This window comes from Peromyscus californicus, unplaced genomic scaffold, assembly GCF_007827085.1.
Source record: "Peromyscus californicus insignis strain IS unplaced genomic scaffold, ASM782708v3 Scaffold_11__1_contigs__length_118956290, whole genome shotgun sequence".
Classification (NCBI taxonomy): Eukaryota; Metazoa; Chordata; class Mammalia; order Rodentia; family Cricetidae; genus Peromyscus; species Peromyscus californicus.
Genome location: NW_026294402.1, coordinates 68,405,831 through 68,433,704, shown reverse-complemented (window position 1 = coordinate 68,433,704; position 27,874 = coordinate 68,405,831). Strand labels below are relative to the sequence as shown.

Below are 27,874 nucleotides of genomic sequence, written 5' to 3'. Positions count from 1 at the left end.
ATGTAACAGGGTCTGCCTTCTTTATGAAGTGTTGGCAACTTTCATTATTCTTTGGAAACAGAAATGAATAATCAAGTTGATCATGCTCACTGAAGCAAGGATTCTAACCACTGTACCTTCAAGATTCCATTTATATAACTGACATTTCAAATGAAAAGAAAACAGCTTAGGCCTCTATAGATCTGTCTTGAACCTAAGTTAGCTGATGATAACTTAGCATCGGACAAATGGTACACTCTTTCTATGTACTTACCTGACAATTTAGCTAATGGAATTGTTTTAAGCTCCACTATTAGAGTAATAAATTCCTTCCCCCAGTGTTTCCTCCTAAGTCCTTTGCTCATATAACTTTCCTTTTCTCCTTTTTAGCAATATTTCCATGCTGGAGGAAATGGCCTGAAGAAGAATTTTCTGGAGAAAAGCCCAGACCTTCATTCCCTGAGATATGCTCTTAGCCTCTACACACAAACTACTGATGCTTTGATCAAGAAGTTCATAGAGACACAAAGCTCACAGAGTAAGTAGCTCTTGACCCGAGAGCAGGGTACACTGCTCACCAAATTAAAACTCAACTTCACAGTTACCTGAAATAACATTCAGAACATGAAGCACGGTTAAAAATAGAGAGTTTGCGTTAGCAGAGAATACCATAGCTTTCAGCATGCTTTACAAATGGAAAGAACAGGAAGTTGATGGCTTAGTGAAAGGAGATATTTTCCCAACTGTGATGTTTAGTCTCTATATTCACCCCTAGGGTTCTATGAGAACAAGGCTCAAGTTCCCCTCAGAGGTGGGTGGCTGATAGCATTTTCCATTCTAGTTTCCTGTCTCCTTCTCCCACCTCCTCCCTCCCTCACCGAGTGTTTCACGGGAAGCCTTCCCGGGTACCATGTGCAGTGGTAGTGTGTGACTCCAAGTAGACTCCTTCCCACTCTTGAATGTTTGGCTTGGGTTCTGTTCACAGGAGAACTCAAACTCAAGGTAATTTGCTTAAAAAGGGGGACGCCAGATCCCGTTTTTCGAGTCCATATCTAGATTCTGTACTTGAGTCCTGCACACTTGCCCCCTTGATGGAAACTGACAACTACATCATACTATAGAGATCTGTCCCACTGGTGGTGTCTTCCATCTTGTGACACCTTAACTTGGAAGCAATTAACAAAATTCAACCTTTTTCTTTTCCTTTCTGTAATTTATTTCTCATCATTTTCTCTCCTATATTCTCTGTCTCGGTTAGATAAACTGTAATATTATATGGAAGGAAAAAGTCAATTACTTTTAATTTAGTAATTTCTTTGGGTTATGTTCAAGTTGGAAGACATGCGTCCTTTAAAAAGATGATTTGAATTAACTTTTCCATAAATTGGTTTATCTTGCTCATTTTTCCCTTTGTTCTTTTTTTTCTTGCCCTTTCTCTCCTATTTTACCCTCTTCTTCTTCTCCTCTGTTCTCTATATGGAACACATTTCAAGTATCATTGGTAGCAAAAAAGGAAAAAGCAAGAAAAGAAAAATACTGATTTTTTTCTTTATGTCTCATTAGAATTTTATGAGCCAGAGTTCAAATGGAACTATTAGAACAACGTTTTCTTCACTTTCTACCTCAACCAAATGCTAGAAAATAAATCCTAAATCCAAAACAGATATAGAAGGATTCCTAAGGTCTTATGTGAAATTGAGCTCAGTTGGTGAGCATTTACTATGCCAACAGTGAACTGCAATGCCTGGGCACCATTTTACTCTGTATTCATAGGACAAGCATTTACTGAGCATCACTTCCACCCAGTCCATAAAGTGAGCAGCATCCTGCAGGGACTGTGATGTCATGTGTCAGTTGATCTAGCACAGTGGTTTTGCATGCAGAGGAGACTGTCCCAGAAAGTAGGCAGTGTCTGGAAAGCTTTGGTTGTCCATCAGAGAACAGGGGCTGTGTTCCCAGCATCTACTAGTCAGAGCTCTTGGATGCTGTAGTCATCTTACTATACATAGAACACACAAAAATGACATCAAAAGTATGTCCCTGTACTCGCAGTTTTCTTGCTGGGATCAAATACCTGACAAGTCACTTAAGCGGGGAAGAGCAGTCATTCACAATTTGAAAGTGTATAACCCATGATGATGGGAAGATGGTGCAGCAGGAGCGTGAGGCAGCTAGTCATGCTCCATTCCTGGTTAGGCAGCACAGAGCAGACAGAAAGCAGATCAGGGCTATCGACCCTCAGAGAAGCCTCCAGTGACTCACTTTTACCATTTAGAACCCACCCTGAGTCCTCCTTTAGCTGAGGACAAAGTATTAAAACACATGAGACTATGGGGCCACAGCATGGATGCTGGAAGGCCTGGTTAGTGGGAAAAGGAGAAAGATAAGTCAGTTGGGTTGTGAGGAAACAAAGGAGGTGTTTTGAACGCAGGATCTGACAAGCAAGCACACATTTGCACTTGAAGTTTTAAAATCCCCACACAATGACCACGTTGACAGTAATTCTTTTAATTTGGCTCTCTAGGCATAATTTAAAGAGCCTTGTGTTAAGGCAAAGAGCCTCTACGGAGTTAAAACGCATAAATACTGCATCAGGTTTGGAGTGGAATTAGTAGAAATCATTTTGATCTTTGTATCAATTTTGATACTTTCTTCATCCAGGAGTTGACTTGGTGGTTTGAGTTGGGTAGTTAGTTGGCTTGGGAAAAAAAATGTTTTTTCTGTCACTCCTTCTCCTCGGGATGTATGGCTTACAGTTTTAGAAGCTGGCCCAAAATGCATTTTTTGCATCTTGATTACAATATTCGTCAAGAAGAAAGTGCTTTTCCTAACAGCTATTTCATTAAACCAGGAGCTCTTTGAATATTTCATGGTGTCACAGACAGTAAAAAATGTATAAGTCTTGAACATATTAAGTGGGGTTTATTCGATGGGTAACACAGTCTGGAAGGAGGCATGGGATGATTCATTGCTGAACCACCCTGAGTCGCATTCTGTTTCCTTATCTGAGATTTTTATTATGGCACGAAGAACGTGGATCACAAAAGCTTCTCTCAGAAAGGGAACATTTTATGTCTAAATTACAGTTATCTCATAAAGGAAAATAATCTCTTCCAGTTAATGACAATGTGAACTAAAATCTATGAGCGGAAGTGCTTTTATTCAAAGAATCTTTTTTGTCTCTTTTGAGTAAAATCTTTGAGTTTCTGCTTATTAAAATGTCTGAAAACATAGATAATTTCCAACATTTTACTAATTTGTATTCAGCAGAAGTGGAGTCTGGTGTATTTTAATTTGAAACAGAAAGTAGATAGCTTTAGACTCACATCTTGGATCCTATGAGTTGACTGCCATATAATCATTATATTGCACTATGGTTGCATAGAGTTTGATCATTATAGTTACATCATTGTTATAATCTAGTGTAAATTGTTTTATTTGTGACAATATATGACATCAAATATGGCAAGTTTAAGAAACAAATTAGTTACCTAAGCATATTCTTATTATTAGCAGTAAAAGTTGGAAGCCTCTCAAATACAGTCTTCTGGAATCATGTTACCTAGAGGAATCATTAATTATCTTTAGTTGTTTTCCTCAAGATACAAAAGATGTGCCCAGGGCAAAAAAAAAAAGCCATCATTAGATGTGGTTCATTGTGAAATGGATTTTTGGGTTTTGTTGTTTTGTTTCTTACCAGAGATATAGGAAGAACTTAACATTAAAAAATATTTTATTCACAGAACAAAAATAACTAGCATTTAAACACAGAAATGAGCTTTGAGTCTTAAGGGCCACAGTGAATCTTCATCTGATGGTCAGCTCTGGGAGAAGCTGGGAATGTCTTCAGTGTGTGAGGAAGTACCACTAATGTGCACAACCATTTGTACCTTCATGATGGTTTTTAAAGTAGTTTCTTGTCTTTAGCTGATAAGCCCTTTCAGAAATAACCAGAGATCTGACTCTTTCCAATAGATCTATCATGCCCTGTCCCCAGACCACTTAAGTGGCTCAACCTTTCTCTAGAGGCACAAGCAGAGAAGTGAGGAGAATGTGTGAAGCTTGTCTTCTTGAATGTCACAATACAATGACATTCCCTTCACAAAACCCAAGGGGATGAAGAGCTAAACACAGACAGCTTTAATAGGAAGTATGCTGGGACAGGCTCTCAGCAGGATGACACCTTTCCAAGAGTAGCAATGGCATACTAGGTAAGGTTAGAGGGAGACTGGGCACATAACTGTTATCACCTAGCAAGCAACTGTGATGTTCTTCCTCAAATCCTGCAGAACTAATGTCACCTCATACCTTCCAGATGAAGATACAGAGTCGCACATGGATTCAGAAATGTGGTCAAGTTCTGAGCTGTGTAGTTCATAGCAGAGAAGATGCCCTTCACTACCACTACTCATGGCTGTGTTAGGGTGTCCCACAACCTTCCACCTCACATCAAATAACTGTCACTACTTTATCTTCTGCCCTATTGTGCATTTTAAACAACATTTTATTACACCTAAGTTGGGGGAGGGTGCATCTGTCCCCATCATATGGACAGCTTGGGGGACTTGGTTCTCTTCTTCTACCATGTGGGTCCTGGGGACAACTTAGGCTGTTGGCCTTGGTGGCAAGTGCCTTTACCCTCTGAGCCATCTCACCAGCACTGGTGCGCATTTTAATATCATTAAAATCTCCTTCTTGCTCAGTAAACAAACTCTAATAATTTTGCTTTCCTCCCAGTAACTAACTCTTCCAAACTTGTTAACTTTGCCATTTGTTTTCCAGAGTCCTCTATTAAGGTTTCTACATGGTAAACACCATGACCAAAAGCAGCTTGTAGGGAAAAGGGTTTGTTTGGCTTATACTTTCACACCATAGCCCATCATTGGAGGAAGGCAAAGCAAGAACTCCAGACAGAAACCTGGAGGCAAAGACTATGGAGGAACATTGCTTATTGCTTTGGCTCCTCATGGCTTGCTCAGTCTGCTTTCTCCTATATCCCAAGACCACCGGCCCAGCGGTGGTACCACCCATAGTGAGCAGGGCCCTCCCACATCAATCATTAACTTCACCACAGACCAATCTTAGGGAAACATTTTCTCAGTTAAGATTACCTCTTCCCAAATCCATCTAGGTTTGTGTCAAGCTGACAAAAGCTAACCATCCCACTCTCATTCAGTCTACTGGGCATGCTCAGGAACCAGGACACTTTTAAATACCGGAAACATTCACACCATGGGCACCCAAGCTGAATGTAAGGAAAGGCTCCCTGTTGTTAGGAAACCCTTTTGTATGTAGCCTGATTTCCTCCTTCTGGCATTTGTTCTTATGGGGGAGATTGCTTGTTCTTCCCCCTTCCTACCCTACCCTTTTCACACTATCCTCTCCACACAGGTATTCTTTTCTTGACATTCCCATGCAGGGCATCATATCATAGTTGCTAGAGAATTCTGTTCATTCATTCTTGAAATCTAAATACTTGATACAATCTTGGCCAGCTATAATACTTGGCCAGCTATAAATCCCCAAATCTTAGGACAAATGAGGGTTCTTTAAGCATAAATATTTTAAATTATGTGATGTAATGGGGTCCTAATATGTGAATTTATGCAGTTATAAGCTATATAGCAGCCCTCCTGTTTGAGTTTATCTGATCACAATCTTCATTGAAGGCTGTTGTACATGGTCTTATGCTAGAAAACTGTGGAAGGCTGAGAGAGACAGAGAGAGATGGGGGGAGGGCAGTGTCTAGAGGGGCAAAAGCTTGGAATTTTATGACTGATTCTATTTATTACTTATCATACAAGAGAGGAGATAATGAGTGCCACTGGAGAGGTAGACAAAGTTAGATAAAATTAGATTATTGATTTTTATCAAACTCGTAAAACCGTGTATTATCCAATCTGTCACATAAAACTCAAAAGCAACTAGGAAAAAATGGTTTGCTACTGGTCTAGTTCAGGCTGTAGTAGGAGATGAACTTGTGCTCTTATTTCAGACCTTTTTGAGAGCTCAGTCCACCACTGTGCAAGGTGGTTTCCTTTGCCCCTCTTGGTCCCCTCCCGTCTTTCCATGAGGCCAGGCTCTGTGTGCTACCCTATGGATGTGCCTGTGTGTTTGCCTGTGAGGTTCAGGCTGTGAGCAGCCTCTCAGAGGAGGAAGATCAAATCAGACCTAGAGTCTTCATACCTGTCCAGGTGTAGTCCTGGGGCTGCGGTGCTCTCAGACCTCAGGCCTCTCAGTGTGACCTTCTCCTAAGAACTCCAACCTTTGAGATTCCATAGCCAAGCTTTCCAGAACAGGGCATCTTTCACTGGCCCCATCCAGACCATGATCACCAACAGTTACCTTCTAAGCCATGCTAAGATGGCTCTTTAATTTGAGTTTTTGTCTCTTTTCAATTAATATGAAGATGGATTTTTATGATTTTGCTATTTTTTAATTGGTGACAATTCTCATTTGAGTCATCAAAGATTAACACCTTGGCAGGTCAGGCTTCAGAGTGACTCTCGTTAGAGAAAGAGACACCACTGGATTTTGACAACTGAGTTATCCAGGGTAAACCAAGAGCTTCACACAGGCATGGTTTTGCTGTGGGCAGGACATCATGACTCCAGGTCCCATTTTCTCTCAGGCAGGCCCCTACCACCACTGCCCAGCATTTCATCTGGTGTGGGGATTTAAAATCAGGTTGAAACATCTTGGAAGCTTCAGTGAACTATTTTAACGTTTGAGAACTCCAGCAGCGTGGAACGAGCAGTATGCTGCAGACAAGCGAGGACATTAGCCTTCCTGATACACTGGCTCACCACCACACCCATCCTCCTGCCTCATCAGAGTGGAGTTCCACTGCTTCTTGAGTCTGTGTTTCATCACAAATACCTGAGAGACTGATTTTTTGTAACACTACCTGCCCACATTAATTCTGTTTCTTTGATTTATTTTTCACTCCCCCTCTTCCCGAGTGCAAGGCAGATCTCATCCCCCAATTGTTTGACTGGCATGGGAACTCCTGACTTCTTGACTTCCAATTTTCTCTGCCTCTCAAATGGAAGGTTGATCTAAATAAATTATGTAAATGAACCCTGTACTTTTTTCAGAGCAAACAAAAACATCTGGCATTAGGGATGACATCAAATTATTATCACCCTCACTTGCATTTGACTGTAGTTTGTGAGTATCTTCGAGTAGTTTTTTTTTTTTTCCCCCTCAATCAAACCTCGGAAAAACTCTGTAAAGTCAGACAGAGATCTTTGAATCCTGGTGTCACACTCCACATTGGTGCCAGGAGCCCTTTTGAAATAGTCACTGCGCCAAAGAGAAATGGATGTCGTTGACAATATGAGCACAACTCTAGTGGGAAAGTAGAAAATGCCATATGCAGGCAGATATGTTAGAGACTCTTGCAGAGAATCTAAGTGGAAAATGAGGAGGGCTTCATTGGTGGTACTAGAGGAGCAAAGATAAAGGAAGATTTGAGATTGGAGTCCTTCAGCAAATGCATGGCAAGCGTTATTAAAATCATAAAGATTATGTGTAAATTCATTTCCAAAAATTCTAAAATAAATGTCAATTACGTGATAAATTATGATAGATTATTTTCGACCTCTTTACGATTTTATGCATCTTCAAATTATCCCACAATGTTCAGGCATTTTCTTTGTGAATCATAATTTTCATTTCAGAAAGAAATACAATGAACACACTTTGCTCCGCAAAGTAAATTCTGGCTTAATCGATTGCTTGCCGAGGTGTAATTAATTCAGAGTGGTAGGTTTTTGAAGTCTCTGGGGACCCTGGGTTTTCATCTGCAAGCTGACATAAACAGCAGGGTTAAGTTTTCTTGTTTGGTTCAGAGGGTCTCAGAATCGCCCTGTGGATAGGAAACTTGCCGGAGCAAGGGTCTCACACACAATACCTCCACACATACAGCCACTGACTGAGCAGTTGATAGCTTACAAAATTAATTCAATGAAGAAGAAATTTTCTAGTCACTATATAGTGCTTTGATTAATATTAAGAAGATCATGGGGCTGGGATGGAGCTTAGCTGGCAGCATGTTTGCATAGCATGCATGAAGCTCCGGCCTCCCTCTGTAGCACTAATAAATCAGACAAGGTGGCCCAAACCTCTAATCCTGCCATTTTGGAGGGGAAGGCAAGAGAATCAGAAGTTCAAGGTCATCTTTGGCTACATAGCAAGTTTGAGGTTACCCTGGGATACGAAAGGCCTTGTCAAAAAAATAAAAGGAGAGATGGGGGCGGGGCACAGGGAAAGTGAAGAAACAGGAGAAGGAGGAAAAGGAGGAAGAGGAGGGAGGAAGGTGGGAGGGAGAAGGGGAGGGAAGGGAGAAGGAATCTGAATTGTTTTTAAAGCAACATTGTGTGGTACTTTCCAAGGGTAAAACTCTTAACATCACTGTTATTGCTACTTCTGTTTTAGGTCTGAGTAGAAAAGAACACAGAGGTTATATTCAGAGAAAGGAGATATTGTTACAGGCAGGAAGAGTCAGAAGGCTTCAGGAAAGAGGCATGAGGTCCAGCGAAAAAGCAGGGCCCACAACACACAGCAAGCTGCTAGCCCTCAAAGAGAAGCAGGATGGAGAGGGGAGAGGAGGGAGAGAGAGAGAGAAAGAGGGGGGGGGCGAAAGAGAGAGAGGAGAGAGAGAGAGAGAGGAGAGAGAGAGAGAGAGAGAGAGAGAGAGAGAGAGAGAGAGAGAGAGAGAGAGAGAGAGAGACCCCTTCTCAGAGCTGTCCTGAGCTTCATTGGGCTCAGGGAGCCATGGCAAAGTACTGTAAGCTGGTAGCTGAAACACAGATTTTCTCACAGATCTGGAGATTGGGTGCTCTGTGTTGAGAGACAGCTGTCCTTCTTTCACATAGCCTCATCTCCACTGTGTCTGCTTCTAAGTGACTGTGTCCACTGGACAGATAGAAGATGGGAAGCAGGTGGATCTCTGTGAGTTCAAGGCCAGCCCGGTCTAAACAGTGAGTTCCAGACACAGAAAGACAGCCAGAGCTTTATAGTGAGACCCTGTCTCAAAGAAGGAAGGAAGGGAGGAGGGAGGGGGAGGGAGAAGTGAGGGAGGGAGGGACAGAGGGGAGGATGGAGGGACAGAGGGGAGGATGGAGGAAGGAAGGAATCTAGAGTAACAGCACATTAGTGCCTTAAAATTTGGGTATTTCATGCTAAATAGTACTTGACTTTGTACTTTATACAGCCAGTGTTGCTTATCCATCCTTGGATGGACAGAGAGGTTGTTTCTGTTTTCTGGCTACTGTGAAGAGTTCAGCAATAAGCTTGGGAGTCCTGATATCTCCTAGGCATACTGACTTCATTCCCTTTGAATGCATACATACTCAGTAGTTGAATTGCTGGATCATATGGCAGTTCTATTTGTAATTTTTCCAAGCAGTTTCCTAAATGGCTGCTCTACATCACATCACCACTAACAAGATGCAAGTCTTCCTGTTTCTCCTGGCCAGCACTTATTAGCTGGGGCTGGAGGCAGGTCACTTCGACTGTGATTTGCATTTCCCAGATGGTAATTGTTAGAGAATGTAGATCCCTGCACCTGTTGGCTGTTGGGGATATTTTCCTTTAAGAAATAGCTATTTAGATACATTGTTCCCTTTTAATGGGGTCATGTAAGGTTTTGCTGAGGCTATACAGTTCTCTATATGTTCTAGACGTCAACCCCATGTCAGGTACATACATTCGCAAACATTTTCTCCCAACCCCTAGGCCAGTGGGTTCTCATTTATTTATCTCTAGGCTTGCGATCCTGCTTCATCTGGGCTCTATGTTTTGTTTAGTGTTTTTCCATGTACCATGCTTTTTTGTTTCCTCTAGTTTTCTAATATATTTGAAGCCAGGTAGTCTGATGACTCTAGTTCTGGAGTTTACTTGCACTTGACCATTTGAGAGGAGTATGGGAGGCAGGGGATGCTCATGCCACATTGTACATGTGAGGTCAGAGGACAACCTCAGGTGGATGTGGGCCTTGCTTGACATAGTGTCTTTAACTCACTGCAGCACATGTCACACTAGCCAGCCCAAGAGCCACCGAAGGTTATTCCATCAAACTCCCCCATCTCCCTATTGGAGCACTGGGTTTACAGATGTGTGCTAGCACACATCTGTTCTGTGTGGATTCTGAGGACTCAAGCTCAGGTGCTTATGCTTGTGGCAATCCCTGAACTGCAGCCCTTGCTCTGAAATTTGACTTTATCAATTTGGTCCAGGGTGCACTCAAAGATCCCTGTTTGGCTTCCTCCTCCACATCTTTCTACTGCTGAGAATCAAGGGGCTTAGTCTTTATACTGTTGCGCCCTCTAGATCTATCCATTTTTTTTTCTTTGTGTATTTGGGTGTTTTAATGTTGGCTGCATGTATAACTGATACCTGCTCCTTCAGACCCATCCCTGTGATAGTTTTACAGTGCCCTTCTTTGTCTCTTGTTTTCAGTCCATTTTGTGTGACATAAACATGGGCACTCCTGTTGGCTTTTGATTTCTATGTGTGTAGAATGCTTCTGTCACTGGCTTGACTTCAAACATGTCCTTGGAGAGTCTCTTGGATGCAGGATGGACCAGGTCTTAGATTTTTGTCCACTTAGACACTCTCTCTTTCAGTTGGAGGATGTGGCCGATTCACACTTGAGATCACGGCTGAGAGAAGCCTTTTGTCAGCTTGTTGTGTGCGTCCTGGTTGTTTCTAGATCCTTCTTGTTCTTGTTTGCCTTGGTCATTTCGTCCTTCCCTGTTACACAGGCTTGATTTCTCTCTCAAGTGTGTATCTGCTGGCGGTTTTTTTCCTTTGGAGTTCATAAGTCCAAGGGATTTACCTATTAAGTCTTCCATTTATAATGGAGTATTTTCAGACTGTAATTGCAGTCTAGATTTATGCACCCCCTTTTTGTTTCTCTCCTGATAATTTACATGTTTATATTATTTTAGTGTTTCCAAACTCACTATAAGCTTCTTAATTTAAGTTGGTGTTTCCTCTTACAGGGATAATGAGGCTTGCTAAGGCCCAGTTATCTTGGGCTTGTATTCTGTAAGGGGGAGTCATCATGAATTCTGTATCAGTCACAAGTGATAATCAATAAAACATAGAGATGAGTCAGGGACTCGGCCCAAGTCAACTGAATGTTCCTGGAGATTTGGGGGCGGGGGACAGGGTGTGGAAAAGAGCAGAATTCTCTAACTGCTCAATGATGTAACTGACTCACTCACTCATTCAGCTTCCATTCATTAAATCATCACTTCAAGAAGAGTTTTTCACAGTAGAGTGACTAGACACTATCCAAATAATTTATTTCCTTATGGCAATTATTTCCTGCTCCTTTAGATTTTATGAAAATATTCACTGGGATTCAAATTTAGATCTCAATTGCAGTTGGTCATTATAGTTTTTTATGTAGACCATGCTGGCCTTGAACTTGAGGCCCACCTGCCTGTCTCCCAAGTGCTGAGATTACAGTCATGTGACACTAAACACAGCTATGATATCCTGTTGGTTTTATGTAAGTACTTCTTTAGTGAAATAGAGGGATTTTTCTCCTACTGGAGTGATTCAAAAGCCACTGAAACATCACGTGACCTGAGGTTTCCAATTGACTCAGAATCTACAGAGGAAGGGAACACGACCTCCTTTCCCCATTCTCAAAAACTACCACCAACTAATTATTGTAAGATGATTTGCTCAAAACATCTACTGTAAAAGACACTGTGGATAAAGTATAGATTATGGAATATTTTAAATATTAGATCATTTTTATACCTTCCACACTGAAATAATAATTTCACAATTAAGTATTTGGAGACTGGCCCTAATGCCTCTGTACACCCCCGTACATCCCCCTTCTCTCTCCTCATCATTTATTTACTCATTTATAAACATATCAGGTAGGCTGGGAGTTCTTCACCAGAGGTCTTTAAGCAATTGAAACAGGAGGAAAATTGAGTGATGATAGTACAATAAAGTCACCTCCAACTGGCTCCCATCTCTACCCTCTGGTACTTACCTCTCACTTCTTTTTTTTACTGTGTATTTTAAATATAATCCATAATTCCCCCTTCCCTTTCCTCCCTCTAACGTCTCCCCTGACCATCCCACTTGTTCTCAAATGCATAGCCTCTTTTCCTTGTTATTATTGAATATATGCGAGAATGTCTAAGTATATAAATACAACCAGCTAAGATCACTTAGTGTTGCTTGGTATGTGTATGATTTCAGGGCTGACCGTTTGGAGCTGGATAACCATTTAGATGTTCAATCCTGGGAACAACTAATTCTCTCTCTCAGCAATCATTAGTTTTCTATAGATCTTTGTGTATGGGTGGGGTCCCTTGAGATTTTTCCCTTCCGTGATAGCATGTCTATTGGTGTTTTCCTTGATCAGATCTTGTTTGGGTCACCATATTATTGAGCTATCATGGGGTGTTGCTTCCCTGTCATTCTAGAAGGCACGATCTCACAGACTTCCAGGTCCTCTGGCTCTCACCATCTTCCTACCGCATCTTCTGTGATGTTCCCTGAGCCTTAGGGGCAGGAGTTGTGGTATAGATGTACCCACTGGGTCTGGGTACACCACGATCAGTTGTTTTTTGTATTCTGACCAGTTGTAGTTTCTGTAATGGTCCCTGTCAACTTCAAAGAGAAGTTTCTTTGGTGAGAGGTGGGAGCCACACTTGTCTGTGAGTAACAATTTGGAATGCAGTTCAGAATTATGTAAAATGGCAAGCATCTTTTTACTACTGTTACATAAAAAGTAGACCTTCTTATATAAAATATTGCTATATTCAACAATAAATTACCCCAATGAGTCAAATTTGTCAATGCATAATGAATAATTGAATATCCTTTTTTAAGTGGGAAAAGATGATTCATTGTTCATTTTACCATTCATGAGAGAAAAAAAATGGCCTTAGCACCCAGGATGAGTGACTCACTCTAACTCCAGGAAGATGAGGTTTTGTGCTAGTGTGAATCAGGCAGTTAGGGGTAGAGATTGGACTATCCTGCCCATGACAGCTAGTGGGGAATCCGAGGATGTCCTTCTCCACCTCAGTTATTATCTTCAGTGGCCTAAAGATACTGCTGGGCATACTGAAGTTCTGCAATCCTGTAGAATTCTGCCTTGCCCTCCTCTTGTGGTGCATTGAATAGCCATGGGGTCCAAAACATTATTTCTCATATTCAAATGAAATATTAATACATGCTAAAGTTGGTTACTTTATCAAGTACATTTAACTTTCTTCAGTAAATGTATTCTATTATTAATTTATTTAAGTGTAGTGCTAACATTTTTCACTATGTTCTCTAAGTAATTTAACTCCATGCTTCAGATTCCTCACCTGTAAAAGCAGGGTGATGATAGAACCCCCAAGTGTGGTTGATGAGAAGATTAAATGGATTAATATATAAAGCTCTTCAACAATGCCTAGTATGGACCAAATACTATACAACTGGATTCTTACTCATGGGGTTATTTACACAGTCGCTTAGATTATGTAAAGCAGTTGTGTTTTCAACTCTTCTTCTTATTGTGAAAATGCCACAGATGCACACTTCTCAGCGCTCAGGCTCAAAGAGACGTTTCTAATAGAGCTGTATAGATCTTCCCCAGAAGTGACCCCTCATTCTTGAGCAGCTTCCATTTATGTCATTAGTGGGAACTGGGGAAGATTCAATTTTCCAATAAGATACCCTTGATCTCAACTTCTTTTTATCTTATTGATTACTCCATCCCTTGAAATTGACTACATGATTTACACAATATATTTACTCAAAGCATATCAAGAATGAAGTCTAAAAAGGACCTGGAAATCCTTAATATTAGATGTGACTTCAGCAGTAGTTGGTAATGGTCTATTGAGTGCTTGGCTTGAGTATTTTAACTGAATGAATTGACAGTTTTGCTCAAACATTGTCATGACTGAGTTCAGCTGAAAGTAACAGGATCTAGCTCTTTAAAATGTTTAGTGTCTCCACATTCAGTATGATGTTATCTGTTGGCATTTTATAAGCGGCTTTGATTACATCGAGGCATATTCCTACTTAATTTGTTCAGCATTTTTATCATGAAAGGATGTTGGAATTTTATCCAGTGCCTCTTTTTAAAATCCATTGAGATGACAGTGAGGTCCTTGTCCTTCATCACTTTGGTGTACCAATATTTTTATTTAAGTATATTGAACCTTCCTTGCATTCCAAAGGTCTTTAAAAAATATTCATTTATTTTACATATGTATTTTTCCTGCATGCATATATATGAACCACATGTGTGCCTGGTGCCCATGGAGGCCAGAAGACATTGGATCCCCTAGAACTGGAGATAGATGATTGTGAGCCACCATGTGGGGTGCTGGGTACCAAACCCCAGTCTCCTTCAAGAACAGCAAGTGCTCTTAACCACTGAGCCATCTCTCTAGCCCCAACATGCCTAAGATCTTTTTAATGTGTTGTTGAATTTGTTTTGCTAGGACTCTGTTGATTTTTGTATCAATGTTTATCAAATATATTGACCAATAGTAATTTTTGTTGTGATTGTTGCTATTTCTTCCTCTGGTTTTGGTATTGGGGTAACACTGACCCTACAGAATGTGTTTGGAAGCATTCCTTTGTCTTCTGCTTGGGAGAATAATTTAAAGAGGATTGATATTGGTTCTTCATTGGAAGGTTAGTAGGATTTAGCAGTACATCTGGTCCTCACTTTTCTTTGGAAAGTTTTTTTAATTACCTTTTCAATATTGTTATTATTGGTCTGTTTAGGTGTTCTGTTTGTCCAGCACTTAGTCTAGAAACATTTTTCAGCTTCTACCAGACACTACAAATGCTATGTACAGTTTTTTACAATTACTAATAAGCCCTACATCCCCTGGTCTTAGCTGTAATGTGTTCCTTCCCTTACCTGATTTTATTTTCACCCACCCCTCCTGTTCTTAACCTGGCTAAGGGTTTCCTATTCTGTGTGTATGCACAGAGAACCAGCTTTTCCTCCATTTGTTCTCAAACTTCAGGGCATCCGTCTACACCCACCTCACCAAGGGTTTTTTTGTCACTGTTGAAATTCACAATGGAAAGAAAGATGGGAAAATGCAGTGGTACCCCAGGGCCACCGATATTCATGTAAAGTTCCATTTTCCCTTAAAACTGGGAGGTGGAAGCAAACAAAGACAAGGACACGTTAGGAATGAGAACTGTTTGGTCTCTGTATTCCCCTAGAGAGAAGGACAGCCACCCAATGCCACCCAGGAGCAAACAGGTGTTTTCTGTCTCTTCCTGGTTTACCTCTAGACTTCAGTGACACAAAACCCCAGCCCCAGCCCGGTCCCCAGCCTCTGTTCCCACTCTGAACACTAGCTCCTCTCTTTGCTGGTGTATCCTGGTGGACACTCAATAGGCAACTCTTTCTCTAACAATTAGCAGCTGCCGAGAAGAGATGATGCTCCTCATTGGCCTCCAGGGACCATGGAGCCATCTAAGGGAAGTAAACCTGTAAGTGGTTACCATGGAGCTCCAGCCTGGAGGTAGAGGAGACAAATACATTTCTGAGACACTTTAATTGCCATAATAGCTCATTAACATAGGACCCAAAGTAATACATATGATTTTTCCTAGTTTTCTGTGAGAACAAGAGATTAATTTGATTGCTCTTGAAGTGGCATGAAAGGCAACTTCAGAAGAAAAAGACAATCATTACCCCAAACCCCACCAATTTGCCACAGAACTGAAATGCAAGAATGTCCTTTAAGAGACCGCCACAGCCAAGTAAGGTAGCCAGGAGGCAGAGGCAGGAGGATCTCTGTGAGTTCAAGCCTGGCCTGGTCTATGTAAGTTCCAGGACTACACAGAGAGAACATGTCTCAAAAAAAAGTTTGTGTGGGGAGTGCCACAGGGCCACAGCTAGTGTATAGACTTTTTCAGTGCTTTGATTTGAGATTATTCTGTCAACAGACCTGAAGCTTAAGTATTTTCACCTTTTGTAAGATAAAACATAAGTATATTTTTTAACACTTTGATATTATTTTGAAATTGAAATTTCATTTTTTAACCATTATTATAAAACACTACATAGAACATAGAGCCACAGAAAAATAAAGGTAAGGACCCTATGGTCAACAAAGAGAATTCTTCCTGCTCAGAAGTTACTCTGTATGTCCCATCCCAGCCCTAGACCCCATATTCTCACCAAAGGCAGCCAATGCCCTTACATGTAATTCCTGCATGAGATCCCTGGAACCATGGTTTCTTCTTACCTCTCTTTTCAACTTGATGTCTAAGTCCTTACCTTTGACATGTTTCTCCTCTGTCTTTCACTTTCAAAAGACATGGATTGGTGGACTGAAGAGTCTCTAGTATCCTGAATTTCATTATCATAGATAGACGTAATGTGTAAGTCCTGTTTAATACTGATTTCAGAAAGAGGGCAGACTTGCCTTTGATCCTTTTGTCTTTGACATTGGCAGGTCTTCCTCAGAGCATGTTGCTTCAGACAATGTAATACTCCCACTGCCACACTTCTCCCCAGTGCTAGCACAGGGCGGTACAGTATGGTGGTAAGGTCCTCGGAGATAGGCCAGTGAAGCCTAAGGAGCAGCCTGAACTCAGGCCTAAATAAACCAAAACCAGCTTTGTTCTCTGTAGCTGGAATGTTTCTGTCCAGGTCCCACCAAGCCCCCGCAGTTCCTCAGCCCACTTATAAAATAATCACTCAGAAGCTTATATTACTTATAAACTGTATGCCCATGGCAGGCTTCTTGCTAACTAGTTTTTATATCTTAAATTAACCCATTTCTATAAATATATACCTTGCCACGTGGCTTGTGGATTACTGGTATCTTACATCATGCTTCCTCTGTGTCTGGCTGGCAACTCCTGACTCAGCCTTCCACTTCCCAGAATTCTCCTCCCTCCTTGTCCTGCCTATACTTCCTGCCTGGCTACTGGCCAATCAGCACTTTATTTATCAATCAATCATCCACAGCACTTCCCCTTTTCTTTTTTTGAAAAAGGAAGGTTTTTAACTTTAACATAGTAAAATTACATATAACAAAACAATTATCAAGCAAGAATTATAGTTACAATATCTAGTCTATTTATAGTATCTAGTCTATTTGAATTTGGCAAAAGTAAAGAAGATATCCTCTCTATCCTATATTTGTGAGCCTAAGGTTTCATATCTAACTTATCTTTTATCATAACTAAGGAAATTATAACTATCTAGTCTTCAATTACATCAAAGAGCTCAGAAGGATATAATATTACCTGATCTCCACATAGTGATACATGAATTCTTCTCTGAACACTGACAAGTTGGCAGGGGACCCCACATGTTTGCTCCTACACAAGGGTTTGAATTCACTGCCCAGGACACAAGACAAGACACCTGCTTGGTAGTGGAGCTGGGGGATAAGCAATCAGTAGGAAGCTCATAGTGGCTCAGAGAGGACCCCCACATCACCAACAGATCCCCATCATCCAGGTAGAGATTCAGTCTTGTTCTGCCTTAGAGACTGACATCTGAGAGGTCAGAGGGTGGAGGGCAGTGTCACTGTGCAGAAGGATCATTGGGTTTTGGAGTTTAGCCTGTGAGCCAGGTCCCCTGTGAAGCTAGCCCGACCCTGAGGCTGTCCACACAGTCATGGTACTGTTGCTCCCCTCCCAAAGCTTCCACTGTTCTGTCTTTCCCATTCTTCATTGCACTGATCTCACTGGGTGTTGACTGCCTGTCTACAGCTCTGCTTCTACAGAATCTTACAAAGAGCCTACAGATCCTTACAATGCTTTTGTGCCTTGTTTGGGAGCTGCTCTGCCAAGGGGCTGCATTGAACGTCCCAACCTTGGCTACATATGCAAGCCACCTTCAGAATCTTTAAAGTATGCAGGCATGTACCTAATAATTCAATTACTGGTTTAGATGGGCCCACATTTACATCTGAAAATTCCTTGGGTACCTCTAATACACAGTGAGGGTCAGGAATTACTGACCTAAACAATTTTTAGTACCCAAAATAGAGGTACTAAATATTTGATGCACACCTAATGAATAAATGAATGACTGAGTCCTGGATTCCATCAACTGAGATGATGTTCGACCAAGCGGGAGTTGGAAGGGGACAAAAAAAAAATAAACAGCACCTGGACTTCAATTCCCAGACCTTTTAAAAAAAATCCTTTAACAATTAGTCCCCAACTTGAGTTGTTTTCAAGGTGGTTCATTACACAGTTGATAGTAAATCCTGCACTATCGGTGGCAACACCGGCAGGTTAATCCCAGGTGGTGTAAGCAGATGGAGATGAATTGGAAGAAAGATGGCAGGTCCCAATCAAGGCCTGGGCCAGAAGACACACAGAGACACAGAGCCATAGAAATTACTTAGTCAGAATTTAGACATCTTCAGAATATTGTCTCTTATCACTGCTGTTTCAGACACGCTTGTTGTTTTTGAAGAGATATGTGTAGCCTTTTCTTTAGAAAGAGAGAAAATAATTTTAGTGTTCTCTGCATGGGGAGTCCTCAGTGCTATTTGAACTCAGAAATTTGCTAGTCATGGTAGTTGTGAAGAATATAGTCTTTAGAAGTTGTCTCTGTGCTTTTTTTTCTATGTTTCCCTGATGGCTTCAGACAGTTCCTGTGTGTGTGTGTGTGTGTGTGTGTGTGTGTGTGTGTGTGTGTGTGTGTGTTCTGCTTCCATCCTTTTAAAAAATATCCATTTTTCTTCAGTTACCAGATGGCATTAAAGATTTTTGGAAGAAAATATGCATTCCCAGTAGAGAAATTATTAAATTTTTCAGTTTCATCAAATCCAAAGGTTACCTTAATTTAAAAAAATTTTTCCACATATTTCTCTCAAAACAACATAATACAGATACTTATTTCTGTATGAAGTGGAGCTTTAAAACAAATTAACTAGATCATTCTACCCACATGAAAACACAAGGACAAAGGGACATTAATGTTAATAGCCCTTAATATGTCTGAGACAGTGACCACAGCCAGGGTGACCTCCTGTCTTCATCTCATGGTGGGAGTGTGATTATCTCAGCTCATCAGAAAAAAAGGGGGGGAAACTCTTAAGATGCTGAAATGATTGCCTGAGCCCACACCTCACACACAGTGGAAACAGGATCGAAAGCAAAATCCATGAAATGGTAAAATCAGCGTCTTCTAGCAGAGCTATTTCTATATGGTTTATTACACTTCTCTGTGGGTAGATAGGCAGTGAGCTCAAGTAGGAATTTCTTTTGTTTGAGTGTTTTCATTCTCTATGACACTCACTAAATTGTAGGTTTCATATAATGATACAGAAAATTGTGTTTATTCCCTCTCCAGTCTATGCTTTTATATATTCCAAATTCCATGCTCTTGTTTAGTACCACACCATGATCAATCAGTAAAGTGGATGACTAAGAGAACGACAATGGAAAGGAAAGGGAGTTTCCTGGTGTGTACACTTGAGTCTCCACTTCAGCAGACAAGTAGAGTCATCTCTCCTATTTCTCTTTTGCCAAATCTGCCTCATTCTGTCCTTTGCATTTCTTTTATCTCATGTTCTATCCTTGCCAGTCTCTGTTGGATTAGCCCAGCTCCTGATAAAGGTCAGAGCCCACACAGAGGAGTTGATCTATGGATCGCCACTTCCCGCAGAGCGGCTATGGCCAAGAGGGGCCACAGCATCTCCATTTCACTCTTCCCACAGCAGCTTATTTCCTGTCTTTTTGTTTTTCTTCAATGAAGTCCTGAGTGTAAAAAGAACTCTGCCACACCCCTGGAACCTGGTCCTCTTTGGGTTTATTGGCATCATTATCCACAGAAAAGCTAGTTTCTTTTTGATTCTTGTAAATGGCTTTTGACTGCTAGGAGTTGAGCACTCAGCCAAATGAGCATTTTGGGTTAATGGCAGGAGGGAAGTCAGTCCTGTCTTCAGCCTTCATTGGGTACCTATTATCAGATCACTGGAGACACGGCTCCATCCACCCATCGCTGCGTGCTACCAATTTTCCTGTAACACTGCTCAATTACTTGCTCGGATGCTGCAGTCAGCAATTTGAACACACTAGGTGGGGTTGGCAGGATGGGTGGTATCCTGATCAAAGTGACGGAGCCACATGAGGCAAGCCTGTGTTCTCACAGAAGGGGACAGCACAGGGTTCTCTATCAGTGAGCTAAGGTATCATCATCTCTGCTCTCTTGTGCTTCTCACCTGCTTGGCTGTTCACACCGACATGCTGTTTGACTTTTTGTGTTTCCACATCGCTTATGACTCATGTGCAGACTCTCTTCATTCTTCTTAATGTGGAGTCATAGTATTTAAATAAGAACTATGTCATGTTCACCGTTTTATTCTTTATTGCACATGTTGTGGAATTTTTAACCCTTATTAAAATGTTAGTCACATGTCTTTGTGCATTTGTGCTAATATTTATTTAAGATAGATTCATAAGAAAGAAATCCCTAGGCCAACAGAGGTAATAGTTTGTTTTCTAATATAGTATTTTTATTCTTTGAGAATTTAATTCCTCTATATAATGTTTTTTAATCATATTATTCCTTATCTTCCCCCCCCACAGACTCCTTCCTGAGCCTCCCTGTACCCCTCCCAACTTCATGTCCTCCTTTTTTTTTTTTCATTTTTAATAACCTACCAAGATCGATTTGTGACACCCATGTACCCATAAGTTGGGGTCTTCCAGGGAGCATGATCAACCTACCAGGGACCACATACTTAAAGAAAACTTACACTTCATCCCTCAGAAGTCATCATCTGTTACTATCCCCTCAGGTAGGTGTAGGAGTTCATGAGTCCTTCCCCCACATGCTAAGATGTTTACTAGCTGCAGGCAACCACGGTTGCTATGAGTGCATGAGGACAGCAGTCCTGGCATGTTTCCATCTGATCATCCCCAACTTCTGGCTCTTATAGTTTCTCTGCCAAGAGACCTCTTCCAAGGTGGTCCCTAAGCCTTAGGGTATAGGGTGATTAGCTGTTTAATTTGTAGCTGAGCATTCCAAAGACACTTATTCTCTGTAGGTTAGCCACTTGTGATTTTCTACATTAACTACCATCCAATTGCACAGACAGACTTCTCTCACAAGGTCTGAGATCTATATAAACATGTGGGTATAGGGATATGAATTTAGAGGGCAATTTGAAAAAAAAAAAGTAGTAAGTAGTAGGTTCATGAGTTGTTGGCCATGTTTTCAGTACTAAGCATATATTTCCTGCAGTGGAGACAGCCTAACATCAATTTTTTAAAAAGCAGTTGATTACTCCCATAACATTCTTGCCATTATTGCACCCATGAGCTATTTTATCATGTCAGTCATTATCATAGCTCATAGGTTTCATAGCTATATAAGATGAAACTGCCATGGTAAGAATGTCTAATGTTTACAAGATATTTTCTAGATATTATATAATTTTGTAAGTTCTTTGTAGCTAGAGTTTTCCTGCCTGGCCCACAGTCAGGACAAATCTCTGTCACCCCCTATCTTAAAGCCAGTCCCACAGTAGCTCAGACCCGACCAAGCAAACACACAGACTTATATTGGTTACAAACTGTATGGCTGTGGCAGGCTTCTTGCTAACTGTTCTTACAGCTTAAATTAATCCATTTCCATTAATCTATACCTTGCCATGTGGCTCGTGGCTCACCGGCATCTTCACATGCTGTTTGTCATCATGGCAGCTGGCAGTGTCTCTCTGACTCAGCCTTCCACTTCCCAGCTTTATTCTCCTCCTTGTCCCGCCTATACTTCCTGCCTAGCCAATGACCAATCAGTGTTTTATTTATTGACCAATCAGCAACACATTTGCCATACAGAACATCCCACAGCAGTTCTTTACAAGTAATAATTTGTCTAAGTTCTACAACTAAAGGATGCAGGTCTTATTATTCTTATTTCATACCTAAGGAAATTGAAGCACAAAGAGATTGAGTGGCTTGCCCCAAGTCCCCCAGCTAGAACATGCTGGGGCCTGGATGCAAACCCCAGGTGTGTAGTAGAGAGACTGAGCTGCTAACTAGCTGTGGTATCTCTGCCCTTGTAAGCAAATAGGTCTTATCAATGTCTTGGACTAAGTAATTTTTTCCTTTTACAAAACTTCACAGTATCAAAACCTCAGGTCAATGTTTCCATCAATGCTTTTTAATAGACAGCCTCTATAACTTAAAAACTCTCTTTACATGGTATCTCATTTTCTCCTAGACACCATACCTAGTAGAACTCCGCAAATACCTGTGATCTCAACCCCTGTCTCCCAAGACATTTATAATTAAAGGACTGCCAGGAGCATTTATGAGCTGCTACAGAGTAAATCTTAAATTATGAGAACATTTATCCAAATAATTGCTTTTTACGAACTTGAATGCACGATTTTCTGCATATGTGGAAGCCTGCCCCTACAGCTAAGACATTTCAGGAGAGAATCCCTCTGGATATAGAGGATATGCAGAGGCCAGTACTCATTTAATTAATTACGGGAAATTTCCAATGAAGTGTATTACTTAACCACTGAGTGAGTTACAAAATAATTAACATCAAAACCAAGAGAGCAAACCTTTGAAAGATGGTTAGCATTAAAGAATTTATCCCTCCTTAACAACCATGCTCCTATTCAACCTACCCACCATCCCTGTGCTCCTGTTCAACCTACCCACCATCCCTGTGCTCCTGTTCAGCCCACCCACCATCCCTGTGCTCCTGTTCAGCCCACCCATCATCCTTGTGGTTCTAGCCTTCTATTAAGCCTCTTTGTACCAGGTGCAGAAACAGGCACACTGGATATGAGTGAAGCTTATGAGCTGAAGTTGAGCAAGGGAAATGGAACCACTAATATTCTCTGGATAGTGACAATACAATACATCCTTATATTTACAAGTCATCATTGGAGCTGAAGAGATGGCTCAGTGGTTAAGAACTCATACTGTTCTTGCAGAAGACCCAAGTTTGATTACCAGCACCCATGTTGGTAGCTAAAACTTCTGTATCTCCAGCTGCAGGGGATCCAGTGCCTTTTTTCTCTACTGGCACCCATACTCACATGCATACAGTCTCACGCAGACAGACACCAACACATAATAAAAAATAATAAAAGTTTTATGGTCCTTGCCATGCTTTGGACCACAGGGAATTGCCAGTCTTGGTTCTTTTGGTTGACAGAGTCATTTTTCTGGCACAATACTAAAACATTCCTGAGCTTTTGAAATTTTGAAATTTCATCTATACATAAATACATGAGAAGCAACTAAATTTAAAAGTATAGGATCATGGACTCTTTCATAACATCAGGCCTTGCTTCATTTCCTTCTAGATTTCTCTTTTGAAAGAAAAAAACACAGCCAATTGGACTCTCTCTTTCTTTTTAGAGACTTATAAAATTCTGTAGGACATTTTACCCTGTATCTATGAAATTTAAACGTTTCAACTAGCCAGATATTGGTGTAGTTTGCACTTCATTAATTTTTCTGAAACAAATTAACTTTTTTTTCTTAGAATTCAGGGCTTCCACCTAGAGAAAATTGTTTTTATTATGCTTTGGTTCTGGCTCCGTATTTCATTCTGGCTTTGGGAATACCATTTCCAAAGGGAAGCATTCTTCTCTAAGTCTTTCTCCTGTGATTCTTGTAGTCAGTTTTTCAAAAGCCCCTTATCATACTTCATGCGTTTGCTCATCCTCAGGTGAGAAGACTCGATGTGTAACTAACTCAGTTATCCTTCGCCACCTCTAGGTTGTCTTTTGGTCTGAACCAGTGTTCTGAGGCCAGAGTTACAAAGCTCTGAGCCTCAGTGCGCTCACCTGGATTGGTCAGCTCCCCCTGCAGTTGTATCGACTAACTGCCCAGAAGGAAAGAAATCCTAAGGGGCTCCTTCAAAGTGAGTCTGCCTCACCTCTCATGCCTGGTGGAAAGGAAAACACAGGGCCATTTGGAGTAATGCTTAAGCCTCTCACCCTCCACGCTCATGTTTGCCAGCAGTCATGGGAGGTTGAAGCAGATCGTGCCTGGCTAGCTGCATACAAACAGTTCTCAGGCACTAAGCAAGGTTGAACGGTTAGGTTTCTGGTTTTTTTTTTTTCAAACTTCCAACAAATAACAGTGATTGTTGAAATTCTGCGGCTCCTGCCTCCCAAATCCTGTTTTATTGTTTCAGGGTTGGGAGGGGTAGATTTTGTTTTGGAAGTCTGTCCTTTTGTTTAGGTTTTAGAAAGCCTTTTGGGGAATCGAGCAATTTGTCCATGGTAAGAATCTTGAACTAAAAATAAGAAGATATATCACTGACTCCCCCCAGACACAGGAACTTTATCAATATCTAGCCTCAGTTTTATGTCTAAAACAAACTGGACCGCCTGGTTTCCTGGACTTCCGCATATGATTGTAGTGTTTTTGGGCTTTTTTTTTCTTTTTTTTCTTTTTATTTTATTTTATTTTATAATTTAATTTAATTTTACATATTAGCCATGGATTCCCTTGTCCTTCCCCCAGCCCCCCCCCCCTTCCCATCTCCTCCAGGGCAAAGACTCCCCTGGGGATTCAGTTCAACCTGGTAGATTCAGTCCAGGAAGGTCCAGTCCCCTCCTCCCAGGCTAAGCTAAGTGTCCCTGCATAAGCCCCAGGTTCCAAACAGCCAGCTCATGCACTGAGGACAAGTCCCAGTCCCACTGCCTGGGGGCCTCCCAAACAGTTCAAGCTAATCAACTGTCTCACTTATCCAGAGGATCTGATCCAGTTGGGGGCTCCTCAGCTATTGGTTCATAGTTCATGTGTTTCCATTAATTTGGCTATTTGTCCCTGTGCTTTTTCCAATCTTGGTCTCAACAATTCTCGCTCATACAAACCCTCCTCTTTCTCACCAGTTGGACTCCTGGAGCTCCACCTGGGGCCTGGCCGTGGATCTCTGCATCCAGTTCCCTCAGTCATTGGATGAGGTTTCTAGCATGACAGTTAGGGTGTTTGGCCATCCTATCACCAGAGTAGGTCAGTTCGGGCTGTCTCTCAACCATTGCCAGTAGTCTATTGTGGAAGTATCTTTGTGGATTTCTGGGGACTTCTCTTAGCACTTTGCTTCTTCCTATTCTCATGTTGTCTTCATTTATCATGGTCTCTTATTCCTTGTTCTCCCTCTCTGTTGTTGATCCAGCTGGGATCTCCCACTCCCCTAAGCTCTCTTTCCTTTGCCCTTCATTACCCCCACTCACGTCCGTGTTGTTCATGTAGATCTCATCCATTTCTCTGTCATTGGGTGATCCCTATGTCTTTCTTAGGGTCCTGTTTTCTAGGTAGCCTCCCTGGAGTTATGAGTAGCAATCTAGTCATCCTTTGTTTTACATCTAGTATGCTCCTGTGAGTGAGTACATACCATGTTTGTCTTTCTGAGTCTGGGTTACCTCACTCAGGATGATTTTTTCCTAGATCCATCCATTTGCCGGCAAACTTCATAATGTCATTGTTTTTCTCTGCTGAGTAGTATTCCACTGTGTATATGTACCACATTTTATTTATCCATTCTTCAACTGAAGGGCATCTAGGTTGTTTCCAGGTTCTAGATATTACAAACAATGCTGATATGAACACAGCTGAGCAAGTGCCCTTGTGGTATGATTGAGCATTCCTTGGGTATATGCCCAAGAGTGGTATAGCTGGGTCTTGGGGGAGATGGATTCCCAATTTTCTAAGAAAGAGCCATATTGATTTCCAAAGTGGCTGTACAAGCTTGCATTCCCACCAGCAGTGGAGGAGAGTTCCCCTTGCTCCACATCCTCTTCAGCATAAGCTGTCTTCAGTGTTTTTGATCTTAGCCATTCTGACAGGTGTAAAGTGGTATCTCAGAGTCATTTTGATCTGCATTTCCCTGATGATTGGGGATGTTGAGCAATTCCTGAAATGTCTTTCAGCCATTTGAGTTTCCTCTGTTGAGAATTCTCTGTTTAGTTCTATAGCCCATTTCTTAATTGGACTGTTGGGCATTTTGATGTCTAATTTCTTGAGTTCTTTATATATTCTGGATATCAGCCCTCTGTCAGATGTGGGGTTGGTGAAGATCTTTTCCCATTCTGTAGGCTGTCACTTGGCCTTGTTGACCATGCCCTTTGCTCTACAAAAGATTCTCAGTTTCAAGAGGTCCCATTGATTGATTGTTTCTCTCAGTGTCTGTGCTACTGGTGTTATATTTAGGAAGTGATTTCCTATGCCAATGCATTCAAGACAACTTCCTACTTTCTCTTCTATCAGGTTCAGAGTAGCTGGATTTATGTTGAGGTCTTTGATCCACTTGGACTTAAGTTTTGTGCATGGTGACAGATGTGGATCTATTTGCAGTCTTCTACAAGTTGATATCCAGTTATGCCCAGCACCATTTGTTGAAGATGCTTTCTTTTTTCCATTGTACACTTTTGGCTTCTTTGTCAAAAATTATATGTTCATAGGTGTGCGGATTAATGTCAGGGTCTTCAATTCGATTCCATTGGTCCACATGTCGGTTTTTATGCCAGTACCAAGCTGTTTTTATTACTGTAGCTCTATAGTAGAGCTTGAGGTCAGGGATCGTGATGCCTCCAGAGGTTGTTTTATTGTACAGGATTCTTTTGGCTATCCTGGGTTTTTTGTTTTTCCATATGAAGTTGAGTATCATTCTTTCCAGGTCTGTGAAGAATTGTATTGGTATTTTAATGGGAATTGCATTGAATCTGTAGATTGCTTTTGGTAAGATTGCCATTTTTACTATGTTAATCCTGCCTATCCATGAGCATGGGAGATCTTTCCATTTTCTGACACCTTCAATTTCTTTTTTCAGGGACTTAAAGTTCTTGTCATATAGGTCCTTCACTTGCTTAGTTAGCATTACCCCAAGGTATTTTATATCATTTGTGGCTATTGTAAAGGGTGATGTATCTCTGATTTCCTTCTCAGCCTGTTTGTCAATTGTATATAGTACTACTACTGATTTTTTTTGAGTTGATCTTGTATCCTGCTATGTTGCTGAAGGTGTTTATAAGCTGTATCAGTTCCTTGGTTGAATTTTTGGGGTCACTCAAATATACTATCATGTCATCTGCAAATAGGGAAAGCTTGACTTCTTCCTTTCCAATTTGTATCCCCTTAATCTCCTTATGTTGTCTTATTGCTCTGGCTAGAACTTCAAGTACTATATTGAACAAGTATGGGGAGAGCGGACAGCCTTGCCTCATTTCTGATTTTAGTGGAATCGCTTTGAGTTTCTCTCCATTTAATTTGATGTTGGCTGTTGGCTTGCTGTAAATTGCCTTTACTATGTTTAGGCATGTCCCCTGTCATCCTGATCGCTCCAAGACCTTTATCATGAAGGGGTATTGGATTTTGTCAAATGCCTTTTCTGCGTCTAGTGAGATGATCATGTGGTTTTTTTCTTTGTGTTTGTTTATGTGGTGTATAACATTGACTGACTTTTGTATGTTGAACCACCCTTGCATCCCTGGGATGAAGCCTATTGATCATGGTGGATAATTGTTTTGATGTATTCTTTGAGTCTGTTTGCCAGTATTTTATTGAGTATTCTTGCATCAATGTTCATGAGGGTGATCGGTCGGTAGTTCTCTTTCTTTGTTGCATCTTTGTTTGGTTTAGGAATCAGGGTAATTGTAGCCTCATAGAAGGAGTTTGGTAATGTTCCTTCTGTTTCTATTGTGTGGACCAATTTAAAGAGTATTGGTATTAACTCTTCTTTGAAGATCTGGAAGAATTCTGCGCTGAAACCATCTTGTCCTGGGCTGAAACCATCTTGTCCTGGGCTGGTTTTGGTTGGGAGACTTTTAATGAATAATTCTATTTCCTTAGGGGTTATTGGAATATTTAAATAGTTTATCTGGTCTTGATTTAACTTAGGTATGTGGTACCTATCCAGAAAATTATC

The 27,874-nt window shown here is 41.1% G+C and overlaps 1 protein-coding gene across 1 annotated transcript in view; it reads left to right on the top strand.

Moving 5' to 3' along the window:
* Unc13c (unc-13 homolog C) overlaps positions 1 to 27,874 on the top strand; it is a 413,338-nt gene that overhangs the window by 373,140 nt on the left and 12,324 nt on the right. The window contains exon 29 of the mRNA XM_052714363.1: positions 370 to 517. Coding sequence (XP_052570323.1) covers positions 370 to 517 — 148 coding nt within the window. The remainder of the gene's footprint in view (positions 1 to 369; positions 518 to 27,874) is intronic.